This window comes from Leiobunum rupestre, chromosome 8 (assembly GCF_980474605.1).
Source record: "Leiobunum rupestre chromosome 8, qqLeiRupe1.1.hap1, whole genome shotgun sequence".
Lineage (NCBI taxonomy): Eukaryota > Metazoa > Arthropoda > Arachnida > Opiliones > Sclerosomatidae > Leiobunum > Leiobunum rupestre.
Window position 1 is genome coordinate 21,919,346 of NC_143391.1, and position 12,205 is coordinate 21,931,550.

At 42.0% G+C, this 12,205-nt stretch overlaps 1 protein-coding gene across 5 annotated transcripts in view; it reads right to left on the reverse strand.

Annotated features, from left to right (window-relative positions):
• LOC149932749 (nephrin-like) overlaps positions 1 to 12,205 on the reverse strand; it is a 153,441-nt gene that overhangs the window by 15,426 nt on the left and 125,810 nt on the right. For all 5 annotated transcript variants that reach the window (XM_090155268.1, XM_090155266.1, XM_090155269.1 and 2 more), the window contains exons 4-8: positions 11,076 to 11,139; positions 6,874 to 7,026; positions 3,952 to 4,116; positions 1,903 to 2,193; positions 504 to 718 (exon numbers count right to left, since the gene is read on the reverse strand). In XM_090155268.1, the coding sequence (XP_090011394.1) occupies positions 504 to 718; positions 1,903 to 2,193; positions 3,952 to 4,116; positions 6,874 to 7,026; positions 11,076 to 11,139 (888 nt within the window). The remainder of the gene's footprint in view (positions 1 to 503; positions 719 to 1,902; positions 2,194 to 3,951; positions 4,117 to 6,873; positions 7,027 to 11,075; positions 11,140 to 12,205) is intronic.

Consider the following 12,205-nt stretch of genomic DNA (forward strand, 5'->3'; position numbering starts at 1 on the left):
ATCAAAGACCTAAAACTCGGCTTAAGAGAGAGAACGTAAAGCCGCCGCCGCTTTTCGAGCCTTTAATCTGGCAAAAATAAATTATAAATCCTTTATAGTGTCAATGGCGTTACCGGGGCCTCCACTTTTGATGTTGTTTCGAAGCGGGAGAACTCCGGGCAGCGTTATTATTAAAAGGACGGCACCCACTCATTTTAAAAGCTACCGTAACTCCCTTTTTAACGTCGCAGCGGCGTATGTCGCTCCGGTTCTAATAAGATATTTATCGGCGAGGCTTTATACACCTAAGACCCCCGCATTTATTTTAAATGTCGATAAAGCGAGATTTAGGTCAAAGTCTATCGCTATTTTTCTTTCGACGGAAATGAAATTCGCGACAATGTCGTAAATAATGAAAATGGGCTATCCATAAGTTAGACGACCTACTCGTAAATAGCCACGTGAGACTTTGGTAAACGTTCTATCGGAATACGATATTGATTGTTGAGAAGGAATGCGCTTACTTGACTGGTAATTGTGACGTTTATATCGGCGGAAGTGATCCAACCACCGTCCGGATCGGCGACCACCGCGGTGTTCGGCGCTTTGACCGGTCGTCCGTCCACGACCCACGAGATATCGGCGGGAGGGTTACTCCTGGCCGTCACGCATTTCATGATAACTACTTGTCCCGATTTGGCTTCTTTGGGACCGGTAATGTAGACCTTCTCTGGAGCGACTGTACGAGAATCGGACACAAATTTGACCATCAGAGGTTATATTTCTTCGATCGAGCTCGTTTTCTTTCAGCAAATGCAATTTGTTTTTAAAGAAATCCATTGGAAACGCATTAGAAAATAGTTTTTTAGCTTTTCCCCCCAGAAAACGACGAAGAAATGGCTTTGGAAAAGCGAAATTGAGGGTCTGCCCACCACGTACCCTGGAAGTTCGTTTTCTAGCGAAGAATGGCCGAAAGATTTTCAAAAAAGAATGAACGAATCCGGTCGACGTTTTGGCGAAAATATTAGATAAAGATAGTTTAAACGATCTTTAACGTCGTGGTTTAGCCGACATTACGAAGCGAAGACGAGTAAAGGGTGCGCTATATTCTTCTCGTCTATTAGGCGCGTCCTAAGTCCAAAGCCAGATGACTCTACCGCCGCGGGTGTGTAGTGATCGCGGAGGGTTTGCTCCTAAATTATAGGCTAACCATTAAGGCTAGAATCAATGACGCGAAGTAATATTATTAAGATGTTCGCGAGTTTCAACTGCGAGCCGGCTTTGTTTTTAACGAATGTAGCGCGAAGCAGTTTGGCCCATCTCCAAATCAAGGGACACGCCTTCTCCGTGGGCTTGTAGCGCTCGCTCGTCTATTGATTTAAGAGCGGAGAGAAAGTGCTCGCGGCTTTTGGAAATAGTTTAGCCATCCGGAAAGTAATCAAAAGTAATCATCATTTTTCTCTCTTCCATTCTCTTCATCCTAATCTTTATTAAGCCGCTTTCTGTATAATTGAAGATATAAGCTCTTACGAATAAGAGGAAAAAACTCGATTAGCAAATGTTTCACCGACTTCTATAAGATTACTGATTAAAATTTACGAACCGTACGTTAAGCCTTAGAAAAAATTATTTCCTTCACTAAGGATCGTTCGAAAATCTTGTTAATTTTAAGAGTCGACAATTAACTTTTGTCGAAGAGTTTTCTAATTTAAATAAGTGATGAATATATGATCAACTGTTAACTAATAACCCAGAAATGTTCGAGCATCCTGGAATCGAAACCAAGATATTTAATCGCGTTGTAGAGTTTGTTATTAAAGATGTAGCTTGTTTTCCGATCATCAATGAAAATGCCTTTCCAATGGTTTGCTTTACACTCTTAAGTTTACGACCATAAATAGAAGGCGGGAATCGCATACTTACAATTAACGGTAAGTTTGACCATGGAGAACATGGGCTGAGGACTGACCAGGTTCTTGGCCTCGCATTTGTAGATGGCGTTGTTGTCCGAAGACAAAACGTTGAATTCCAGGGTGTTGATGGATTCTTTTCCCGATTTGGTGTAGGAGAAATCAATTTCTTCTCCGTTCTTGTACCACACGAGTTGAGCCAAGGGATTTCCGCCGCGAGAAATGCAAGTGAGTGTCAACTTGTCCTTCACCGTGACCGTCTCCCCTTCTTGGTAGCCCGTTATTTCCGGAGGTCCAGGAGGAACTAACGATACGGATAGAGAAGAATTACTCGCTGGGAAAATCCCCCATTTCCTGGCTCACCGGCAAGCCACGCGCCACACGCGTTTCGCTAAGATTTTAAGCCTGGACAAACAGCGATCTTTAGAAAAGGGGATATTACCGTCGACCTCTCAATAACGACCCGTATTTCATATTTTCGTTTCTTTTTCCTTCGTCCGCGAAGGTTCGTGGTTCATTGCCGCCACCAGTGTTCCTAAAAAGTCACCTTTTTGGAGAAAAGTCTAGGCCAGTGGCAAATAATGGAAAATTGGCAAAAAGTGGGGAAATAGTGGCTAATAAAGAAAAATTTAATTCCAAAGTTTAAAAGAGTGATTGGAATAAAATTTTTAAGAAGTTGTAAAAATTGTTAGTTTACACTGAACTTACAATTTTAGAATTAATTATTCAGAAAAATTAAAAGACTATACTAAAGTTGATCAGAATTTGACAATTCCCATGCATATATATTTGCCTTAAGTAGCTCAAATCTGAAATTTCTGTGTTAAAATATTTTTTATTATTATTTTATAATTTTCTGTGGTAAAAATATTTATTAGCCACTTTTGTCCAGGCCAAAATTTTCCACTATTGTCCACCTGGAATTTTCCACCTCGGAACACTGATTGCGGCAAAGTCCCGCGTAGCAGTACATAGACCGAACCTCTTTAAATTTTATATTACGCCCGGATAGAGGTCGGCATTTGGATAACAATTAACCGTTTGTTTGGATAATATCCATTAACAAAAATTATCCAAAAATAATCAGTTATTTTTGCCTTTTTCCCATATTAAATCGTTTTTGTCCATGGATAATATCCATGGATAAACGGTTAACCGCAATTTTTATGATTAATTGAAATTTCGCCAGTTAATTTATCTGCTCCGCCGATCTCTACGCCCGGAGATGATAATTTTAAAAACGGCAAGCGTTAGAAATTGACGAGGAAATATTTTTTTTAAATAAATTAGTTGAAAAAATGCTAAAGCCTGGGGGTCAAAAAATATAAAATGATTTCGACCCGAAGCGATATTTAACCGCATTAGGAAGTGTCTGTATCTCCGACAAAATGTTATTATAAGAAAAGTCGCGGGAGCAATATGGCTGTTTTTAGTTTTGACGCCACGAAACTTTTGTTTCCCTTTTCGACGCTATATAAATAGAGAAGGAGAACGGGATGGTTCGGTCTCTCAGTCCCCCCCCCCTCCCTTCCCTCTTTTGGTTCCGGATAAAAAAGTGAATTAGCTGCGTAAGACGAATGATGTTTATTCTTAATAGGCGGCTGATGCCGACCAGCTGGTAGACCATCGGACGGTCGCGTTTCTATTTTCCCAACGGAATTCGCCAGACTGGAGCGTAATAAAAAGGAAATAACCAGGACCTTTTCCTTTCCTCTTCTATACGAAAACGTGGGCGAAAGATACATCGTCGTTTCCACGAATTATCGCGGACTGCGGCCCGCTTCCACTAATAAAGCTGATTTAAGAAGACCATTCGAAACGGGAAAAAAATGGGTCGATGGTCTGACGCGCGTAAAGACCATCAAAGGGGTCGTGGCTTCGTACCAATTTCGCGTCGATGGTATTAAGATTATATCCGATTTAAGTAGATTGGCTTAACTGACGGCAGCCTTGTCTAGCTAGAGTCAGCGAACGTCTACTTGATTTAGCGTTTAAACGCGAGGGTATAATCTTCGACTGGGGATCTAAATATACGGTATAGCGTTGCTAGGGCTTTACTTACATTGAACGCTGAGTTGAACCGTTCTCCTGATGGGTATGGCCAAGGCTGGATGCGAAACTTCGCAAGTGTAAGAAGCCCCGTTGTCGTCCGGGTTGGGATTCAGAGTCAATGTGCTCTCCTGGTCTCGACGCTCCTGCTCGCCAATCGTGTCTTTATCCACGGTATCTACGGAGATTAATCAAATAGGAAACCTTTATACTACAAAATGGATTAAAAAATGTCCACCGAATTCTAAAGGAAGCTTCCTTTATAAGATTTCAAGAATCTTAGAAGCCACGAATCTCGGAATCAATAGAAAGCGCTTTTAATACGTGTTTCACTTACCAGTAGACTACCCGAGCTGGTTATCACCGATTTTTTTTAAACTCGGGGGTTAGGTAGACCTTATGGTAGTATGAAAATTCCAAAGGGAAAAGGCGCAATGGGCTTTAGTTTTCCTATGGCAAACGAAAATGTTTTTAGCTCTCCATTTAAAAAAGCATGGTATTTTCTCCATTAACCAAATGTTAAAATTTAAACAAAATTGATCAATTTTACCCAAAATAGGTCAAATTAATCTTTTTGGGTAAGTTTTGAAAATTTAATTTTTTCAAATTTTTTTAAGTAACGATAAAATCCCATGCTTTATTAAATGGAGAGTGTTTTTTGTTTTGAGAGATCAAAATCATTTTCGGTTGCCATGAGAAAACTAAAGCCCATTGCAACTTTTCCCTTTGGCAATTTTCATACTACCATAAGGTCTACCTAACCCCGGAGTTTCAACGAAATCAGTGATAACCACCTCGGGTAGTCTCCTTGTTAGCTGTATTCTTGAAGCTATAGAGAGCACGCGCTGCAGTCGCGATACTCTTCGGAATCTAAAACTCGCGTGCAAGTAAAGCGCTTAAAAAACTGGCGTTAGTGACGCCGATAAAAACATTTTATACTTCTAATTTTTATTGCTTTATTTTATAGAAACACCTATTCATATAGAATCGCGGGTTCAATTTTAATCCATTGTCAACGGCATCGAACCACAGCGTCGCAAAAATTGATAATTTAGTATTTTATTCCGGCACGCGTTATTAAAGCGCCTTCTAGGTAACTGATTTCGGTGACGGGAATACGGAGGGGTACCCGTGGGACCATTACTTTTAAAGCAATCGAACTTCAAAGGAATTAGGACAATGACTAATTTTTCTCAAGCCGGGTAGCGCTTGATCCCGAGGAAAAAACTGTACTGGAAGGAAACCTTAATTATGGAAATTAGGAGATGATTAAATATTCATCGGATAACGGCGGCCGTAGCGGTGTGCCGCTGTTTTCCAAATCAATTAGTCCGAGAAAGAGGATGGAGAGGGAGTCGGGTTGGCAAAGGGAAAGAGAGAGAAAGATAGCGACTGATCAGATCCCCAACGGTTAATTTGTCAGAAGAAGACCGATGAGAGGATTATAAGCGATACATCCGTATATAAGGCCAAAAACCAAAACCCAGACTGTAACTAAAGCTAGAAAAAGGGAACGTAGCTAGAGGCTCGCGTGGCCGGTGCTGGTAAGCGAAGGTCGCTTATTTACTGGCGGTATAAAAGACCAGGAAAGAAACTCGAAACAAGGTCCCTGGAATAATGCGGTGCGATCGACGAGAGGCGGTTTAGTAGACCTCCGGGGCGGATGATTAGGCCTATTCGCGATGTACACTTCCTAATTGATCCGACAAGCCTCGGCCTAATAAGACGGAGACAGCGAGGTAACGAGACGCCTCTCGGACGCGCAGACTGCGGCGAGAAGGGGACAAGGTGGATGGAAACGGCCCAGTTTTCCCTCATCATCGAGTAAAAGCCAACTCCATTTAGAACGTTAATTTTAGAGTTAACAAGGTGGGACAATCCCGTTCGGGTTGGCGCCGAGGGGAAATGGTAATTTCCAGGGGATTTAGGCCTTCGCTAACTGTCCCCGTTTCTGAGCAACTTGTCAATATTTTGCAGTTTGATCCTAATCAACGGGGTAAACTAACGGAGGAGCGCGAGAAGAACCCGGAAGCGACGGCGACGCGCGATTAAACAATTGAATTAGAAATTTAAATAGAAACCTTGTCGTTATTCAACTCCGATCTATCTTCGTACATTCCAAAACTTCAAACTTAATGGTAGTTTGAAGCGTAAAGATTTTCGACGAACGGCGTACGTTGTAGCTTCAACATCACTTAGCGCGTTGATTGGAGTTTAAATAAAGTTTCGTAGAAAGCTCTAATGTCGAAAGTGGACCGTCATCGAGTTTGTCAGCGGTAAGGAGAGGAGGCGAGAAGCTAAGTGAATTGGACGCGACGGAGACGAGCATCTCGCGAGTGCAAACGGGACTATTAGCGTCAATTAAAAAGAATCCAGCCGAGTAAACAATTCTTGGGAGAAACCCTCGTTAGGGTCCGCCCGCGGTGTTCTCGGAAAGAATCCTCCAACACGAAACGGACAAAAACAAAAGACGGATAACCGGCCAAGAAAGTAAGAAGCGAGAGAGAGAAGAGGAAGCCGGGAAGTAGAAGTGGCCTTGATTGATTTAATTCGAGATATTCGGATAAGAATTTTCCCCAGGACAGAAAAAAGAAGTTTAACGAAAAGGAGGCGCGCAACTCCCTATAAATAAATAGGATTTCAATCTACAAAGAGCTATTGATTCCGGCATTTTAGCCACTAGCGCGTTAAGAATTAAAGCAACGGTGATTGCCACGCGTAATTTACGAGAAGCTTTTAGATCAATTTCAACGAGAGCCAGTTCGCTCTCGGCTCTTTTAAGCCGATTTTCTCATTCGTAATAGTCTAGTCTAGAAGAACTTTTTAAAAGCGCGTCTCAACGGTTTGCGAAGAAAAACTACCGCTTTGAAGAAAATACAAAAAAAAAAACACCTAAAGGGTGATCCACCGTTAGTGGAAGTTGAGTTTTTCTTACCTACTCTCAGCTCGATATTTTTTCGGTACCATTTGATGGTGGCGTTGGGCTTAGATCCTCTTACGGCACACGTCAACTTGACCGTGTCCTGCTGGCGAACTTCTCTGACCGAGCCATTCTCGTGTCCCACGATTTCGACGGTTTTCGGAGGAACTGCGGAAGGAAAATAGGAATTAGTTATTTTTATCGTAATTGGCGTCATAGACGGTTGAATTAATGACAATTTTAATGACGACGTTTTAATTTAAAGCGATTAATTTAGTCGGGATTAAAGTGACGCGCGACGGCCAAGAGATAAAAGTTGGAGGAAGACGTAATCCTCAACGAGTCGTCCTTGGGAGCGGACAGGCGGGCAATTAAAATCGAGATAAAAGAGGATTGGCCAATAAATAATAGAAAGCCACGTATACATCGGGAATCCTTAAATATGGCGGGCCGAGCCAATTAAGTTTACGCCGAGTGACTCTTAATTAACGTATGTCCGAGCCCCGGTATCGCGAGTCGATGTCGCGAATAAGGGAGCGCTCTCCTAATTGCTTGTTTCCCCGTATAAGTTTTAAATATCTTTAATCTGGCGGACGCGCGCGCGCGGACGCCGGAAAAAAATGCGCGAAAGGAGAATCGGGACAATAAAAGGAATTATCGTCAAATGATACTAATTGGGGACGCGCATCGGAGCCCAAATCCGGAAGCCGCGCCGTAGCAACAGTTTAAAGCGGGTGAAATTCCCCAGGCAAGAGTAAAGCCACCGCTTCTTCCAAAAGACGACGGTTGCCCCGCGCGACTAACTAGAGACAAAGACAGGATTGATTGTCTTTTTTACTCCGAGTTCGCCTCGATACGACCTAATCGAGGGCCTCGTGACGCAGTCGGTACCCGTTTCCCGCCTTTGATCGCGCCATCAACGTCGAACCATCGATTCTAACGCGGAGCGATATGAAGGTGGGCGCGTGCCATCTAGTTGGCGCTCACTCTAATGAACTCCCCGGGGATTAAAGCTCATCGATGCCGTAGAAATGCGACTAATAAGCTTTCGATAACGCGGATCGGGGCTTCTACGGCGGCGCCAGTCAAGATATATCCGATGCCCGCGTTAATAAGGGTATCATTCGACGGAGACGAGGGACTTCGTAGCCTAAGACCGAAAACTGTAAGTCCCTTCAAACACGGTTTGTCTAGGCGACGCGTCGTTGCAACGAAAACAACACGAATTCAAATAATCTGGCCAGTGGATTAAGATAACAAACTACGCTGGATAATCGCGGGACCTTTCGCGTTTTAGCCTTGAAACTTAAGAGCGTCCGAGATCTTTTGATTTGCTACGCCTAGAGGTCGGGGATGGTTCACTTTTATTCAATAGATAAAGCTCTCAAAATTATTCGTAAAACGTTTTGATCAAGTAATTTATATTTCTGTATTATCCGATTAATTTTTTGATAAATTTGTAAAATTAATCGGAAAAACGACGTTTTTTTCGATAAAAAGCTCAAATTTTACGAATAATACATATTTTTTAATCATTTTCCGAAATATTAACCGGTAAATTTCTTTCTTTACATTTTTTTCCCAAAAAAATCAATTTAATCATGGATAATGATTAACCGTTACCGACCTCTAGCTTCGCCAGTAAGCGATTGTTATTTCGGATCCTTCCTAGTTCGATACTTTGTCCTAAGCTTTTGATTATAGAAATTGCGCTTGTAAAAATAAATAGAGAATACTTAATCAACTGTCATAAAGGCGGAAATAAGGCTCGTTCTTTGGAAAGATGGTAGACTAAATAGCGTCATCTACGCCATTTATAGTTCAAATTAAAACCCAATTAGCAATAGCACTTTCTATTGTTCGCGAGGGGATTTCAAACTAGCCAAGAGGGGGGGAAGGAACTGAGCGAAACTAATCCGCTTTAACGCGAAAGTAAATCTAAAAGAGAGAGAGTTTGCCTAGGCGACGACGTATCCGGTTCCGATTAGTCGGAAATAATCAGAGGAAGTTTCCGTAAGCCCTTCCTCATCGTGAGGCCAATTTGCAAAAGAGCAATTCTGGACGGCGGCGCCAGTCGAAAAGTGCGCTCTGGCGGCGAAGGAACCATTAATCGAGATGCGTTTGCGATTAATAGGGTTCAAAGTTTACACAACAGGTTGACTCCGCGGGCTGGTGGCCGTCACTGGAGGGGGTCGAGTGAGGGGACACCAAATGGTGGAATAAAAGCCTTACGAAGTTTATAAATGGAAAAGACCGCTCCTCTTCAAACAGCGCTTCATATTAATGGCCCCCCTCCCCCCCGAAAATGGTGGGCCACGTGAGAAAGGGTCAAAACCGAAAAGATATTTTACCAAATTTCCAAAAGGACGGGATGTTTGCTCCGACGCGCTTGTCTCTTTTGCAAAGCTCATCCGAAAACCGAGAATAATATCTCGTCCCTCGTACCGAAGCCTTTTTATTTAAAAACTACCTTTTAAATATAAATGAAGGCCGCCAATCCCCCATTAATATAGCGTCTTGCGTAACATAGGATATATATAAAACACTCCACTATAGGATCTATTTTGTAAGTGGTCGCGCCCAATTCGCGCCTCTCGAAACGAATGCTCCCTTCGTATAAGCGCCAATAAGTTCGGTCGACTCCCTCTAAAGGGGCTCCCACAGAATTTTAAATTATCCAAACACGTTATTTATTATTGTATCCCTTAAAAGCGCGTATTTTAAAGAGGGATCGGGTAAATATATGGACGAACTAGCGTTGCATTAGTCTCAATTAACATATTGAATCCCATTTTTGAATTTTACTAAATTCTTTTTCCGAAAAGCTTATCGATTCCGTCTAAGTGGATATGGTCGGAGAAAGTTTAATACTTAAAAGGATCCGCGTAGTCGGTGGTAGACTCGCTGCCGGAACATCACCCTCCAATAAAGATTTATTAGTTGCGCCTCAAAAGCATCTCCATATAATCATAACTTCCGGGGAAGGGAAGAAATCGTCCAAAGGGAGAGACAGAAATACAGAAAAACGCGGGCCCGTTATCGGATAAAAAGCAATCTTGGGGAAAACGAATAAGACGATGGCGGGGGTTGGCTCTCTTCATGAGGTTGTCGTCTGCAAAGGTTTACTTGGCGGCTCGGCCAATACATATGGAAGCGAAGGACATACATATTGCATTACCTAGAACGCTACGTTAACTGTCAGATCGAGTTTTGACAATATTCGTAGGCAAAAGCGAGCGTCGTTTTTTCCCTCCGTATTAAAGTTGCATTACAAGCGTCGGGGGAGGATCCATCGCGGCTCCGGCCTTTCAACTTGTTGCATTATGCATTTCACGGATGAAGAGCGACTGTACTTTCTTATTTGACATTCCGCCCCTTTCCGAAACGACCTTGGGCTTCAATATATTCGCGTGCTAAATAAAACTAAGTCTAGTAAAGCCTAAATCTTTTCCTACATTATCAAAATTGTTTACCCAAAACGAGATTAATTCCCTCGAAAACCGACCGTACGAAAATAGGCCAAAACGCCTGTAGAAGTGTTCCACACGCGGAACACCGGTGTTCTGGGAGAAGATAACTACCAGGGGTTTCGCCTAAGACGTTTTCTACTATGTTAAATACGCTAAACCATCGTTATTTCTCATTCGAAGTATGCTTAATTAATAATTTTATCAGAAGTTAATGAACCGACGTTATCGGATAGATTCAAATTTTTAAACGGCATTTTGGTTAACGCTGACGAGAAGGGTCCAGTTTTAGCGTCACGCCGTTGTCACCCCCCACACTATCTCTCTCTCTCTCGCGAGACGTTCCCTTTGTGTGTGCTTCTCCGCGCACGGATTTTGATAGAGAGGCTCGGAGGACGTTTCACCGCCGCTGCAGCCGTTGTCAACCGCTCTCTCCCGAGGCGCGTAGAGATTACATTTTCGAGATTTAACTAGGAGGAGCGAGGGAAGTTACATTACGGCTATTGGTATCCGATGACTTCAGTTCATTAACTTCTGATTTTATTATTATTTTCAAGGGAATTCCGAGGAGTAAACTTTCGCTTTATCTCAATAACAATATGACTAGATAAGCTGATTTCTTAAGAATTAATTAATTACGGTGCATTTAAAGAGTTCTATATAAATAATATCTGGGCGTAATATACGACAGGAATTGCCAGAGCTTTAATAATAAAGAAACGACTGAGAAAATAGAAGCGCGTTACTTACGCAAAACTTTGAGATGCGCGGAGGCCCTGATTCCTTTCTGCCTTCCACTTTTGCCTGGCGTGACCTACGAGAGAAAAAGAAGCCATGAGCTCAGACAAAGAATCGTTAAACAAAGAACATCCATAAACAAATACTAGAAAAGTTACGGCGTCTACGAACAAACGTAACTTAAGGCTATAAACGAAAGAAGCTGGCACGGAGAAGATAAATAGGTCTTAATTAATTCCAATTCCAAGGAACTTCCAAAATAACGTTTATACCTTTCTCAAAGACTCAAAATCAAATTCTTCGTCGCTACACGCACACTATATTCGTTATTTTAAACCGAAAATAGATAGTAGACCGGTTGTTCCGAATAGACTTCTCAACCGTCTGTTAAATTAAGATTTATATTAATTCTTAATATCGCACCCGTCAAATACCAAAATTTAAATATAAACGCTCTCCCACAAACGAGTTAAAACATTTCTAAAAAAGCCCACAGACAGGAGAAATCTAAAAATGGTTTATGATACGGTATCATGAGTATAACAGAAGAGACTCTTACGTCTCTAGGCGATGATCCAAATAGCTTCGGCAACGAAATGCAAATAAAACAAGAAGTTCATCCTAGCCAAGTAATTTTTTTTCCTTTAAAAACAAATGTTTAGGCTAAATGACTATACGATACCGGCGACACGTTTTTCCTCGTTATGACGTGGTCGTAGGCTATTATCGGCGTACAGACTAAACAATGGCCATATAACTAGGTTGTCTTTTATTCTTTTTCCACACGCCGACATTCTCGGAGTCTAGAAACTTTGTTTCGCGTCTTTATTGGGCCAGCTGATGAGGCCTAAGTTAGTATTTCGCGCCTTCTCCTCTTTTTCGAGATATTTGCCAAGGTTCCTCGGGCTAAAAACTAAAATAGTATAAGAACTGGGAAGGCTAGATTAGAGTCTTTCGGCAAACAGCTGAAGGCGAATCAAGCGACACAGATCCCTTTCCAGTTGCCGACTTTTACTACAGATCAAGAAGGGACCCTTCCCCTCATTTCCCAAAAACATTAGGAGAGTGAAAGAGTTAAGCTCTTATGATTACATTAGGATTAGACGAAGGAACGGAAAAGAAGTCTTTTTAGCAATTAGGCT